Raw genomic sequence first — 2,480 nt, 5'->3', positions numbered from 1 at the left:
ACCCATAACCTGCAGTAACATTTCCATGCATGTGGGTGATTTTGCAGGTTTTTTCATGAGTAGCAATAAAAGCTATCTGAGAAGAAAACATGTAAGGAAAAAAATGGTTTGATTTTAATTCAGAGACCTAGGCAGAGGTGAGTATGGAAGATTTAAAAATAGACTCAAGACTTAATTGTACACTGTACCTTTTGGATTAAATCCTCTAGGTATCACTCCAAAAGCCTCCACCTCAGGGACCTCATTTTCTTCATCATTAGAGTTGCTTGATGGGAGGGCTCTTCTTCCATTCAGAGGAGGTTTCTTCTCCTTATTGTTGCTCATTCTTTCAGACATTGTGTATTAAAAATGTTGTAATACTGTAACAGAAAGGAATAGTGCAACGAAAAAGTAAACACGAGCCAGCATGGCACATGTAAGATGGGAGAAACCAAAAACAGTGTGGGATGCCAGTGAGCTACATATTTTCAGGCTCATATAAATAAAAATTGAGGCAGAAAACAGTCTAATGATGGACTACAGCTCTCTAAGGATTGGAAGGCATTTTATGCTTGTCAAAACACATGAATAAGAGAAGAAGTGGGGGGAAGGGAGGTGGGAAGAAGGAAAGGGAAGCCTATCACAGAAATATCTGCCTAGGAGAAGAAAGGTATTAAAAACATAATGGAGTTTCAGTTGAAAGGACTAGAAAATCATTCACTCCCACCCTCCTAAACAGTGTTATTTAATCCAAAATAGGAAATTATATTTCCAGAAAGTGCACCACACACTACCTCCCTTCAGTAAAAACTGCATTCTAAGTTATACTGCAATCATCCCAAATTCTACAGCCTACAACCACAGATCCATAGTCTGTGGATGATTACTGGAGAATTGTATTTTTGTCCCTATATGCACAAACTCCCAGTATGTAAAGGGCTAACTCCCGCATCCAGACGATACACTTGAGAAAGAGGGAGAAGGGGATTAAAAAGAGAGAGGGAGGAAAACAGAAAAAAGGAAAAGAAAAAGCCCTTATCCACTTGTTTTTCTCCCACTAATGACCTTAAGGGAAATGTAGGCTGATCAGAGACTTCTCTTTGAGCTAGTCAAAACTGCTTCACATCTATTTCAGTGTAAGCATGCAGCAATGAAAATGCCATGCCATCCTCCTAAGAAAATATTCATGGCTGAGAACACAACTTCTTCCCAAAGATCCTGAAAACATCAATTAAAAATGTAGTAATTATTTAATAGTAGTAAACTCTTTAAGGAAGTTTTTCAGTTAACAAGGGTACCTTCTTTTCAGTTAAGCTTTTTTTTTTCTTCTCTCTTGCAGAATTTCTGAAGTGCAATAGAAGCCTGGAAAAAATCGGGGGGTTTTAAGCAAGATCAGTATATTCTCCTCCCTCCTGTTGCAATAGGACAGTGCTGAAAGGGTTGCCAGACCCGCCCCCCACCACCTCAATGGATCTGCAACTGCCACAGGCATGCCTTCTCGTACTCCCTTCCCCTCCCTGCCTGTCTTACTGCTACCCTCCTCACTATGAGCATTTCAGGGCACTCAGGCTAAGGAAACAGCTTGGACATTGAAGTTTCAGTTCTTAACTGAGACGGAGTAGAACTGCTCATGGCGCAGGGCCATATGAAATGGGAGACTGGAGGGATTTTATGAGGGACATAGCCCAAGAAGTCATGCTTACCAAGTTGCCAGTCTTTAATGATGTCTTGACCTCACGGTGCCTGCAATGAAACTTCAGCTGCCGGTTTTTGGAGTACTCCCAGGCAGACACTGTGATGGTTTCCCTGCCTGGTGCCTCATGGCAGTCCTTTCAGGGGACTGTGGGGTGTGTGGACATGGAATGCTCACTGGTGACCCAGCAGAGAGGACCTGTTACTTGAGACCCTGTGCAGTTCAAGAGATTGAAGCTATTTTGCACCAAAAAGGCTGTTTGGGACAAATTACCTTCATCTCTTACTCGTGATAAAATGCGCGTCATCCAACAACCAGGTACCTGGTAGAAGGGTTTTAGCTCCACATCAAGTTTGTTCAGTTCCACCAAGCTTTAAGATAACTGGGAACTGTGTGACATCTCCTCTGTCAGACATAAATCTGCAGACCAGTGGAATTACATGGAGAGAAAGTAGTGTACAGGGAAGAATTCAGGCCCAGTGTCCTGCCAGCCACTGCTGTTGGCAGCAGACATGCAAGTCACCAAGAGCATGGGACCTGCCATGGGCACTTACATGCTTCAGTTGCAGGGTAGACAAAGGAGTGAGGAGATACAATGAAGAAGGTTCCACTCTCCTTCAGCCAGCTGTAACTTCCAGGCCTGTAGAATCAGTGAAGCCTGAAACCTCTGCTGGCTTAACACCATTGAAATCAAGCCAGGACACAGAAGAGAAGAGAATCAGCTCACATTCCTGTAATGGGAAGCAGCAAGTAAATAATTGGAAGACAGGAGCCGCATCGCAGCTTCCTGGTGGTTTCCCGGCCACAG

General features: G+C 43.3%; 1 protein-coding gene across 1 annotated transcript in view; it reads right to left on the bottom strand.

Annotated features, from left to right (window-relative positions):
- The window catches only part of LOC104489837 (coagulation factor XIII A chain-like), a gene marked incomplete at its 3' end in the record, with an annotated part of 15,691 nt that extends 15,355 nt beyond the window's left edge, over positions 1-336 (bottom strand). Inside the window, exon 1 of the mRNA XM_010132044.1 lies at positions 189-336. Coding sequence (XP_010130346.1) covers positions 189-336 — 148 coding nt within the window. The remainder of the gene's footprint in view (positions 1-188) is intronic.
- Between the last annotated feature and the right edge of the window lie 2,144 nt (positions 337-2,480).

This window comes from Buceros rhinoceros, unplaced genomic scaffold (assembly GCF_000710305.1).
Source record: "Buceros rhinoceros silvestris isolate BGI_N320 unplaced genomic scaffold, ASM71030v1 scaffold14802, whole genome shotgun sequence".
Taxonomy (NCBI): Eukaryota; Metazoa; Chordata; class Aves; order Bucerotiformes; family Bucerotidae; genus Buceros; species Buceros rhinoceros.
The sequence above is the reverse complement of the archived record's forward strand: the minus strand, read 5'-3'. Positions and strand labels throughout refer to the sequence as shown.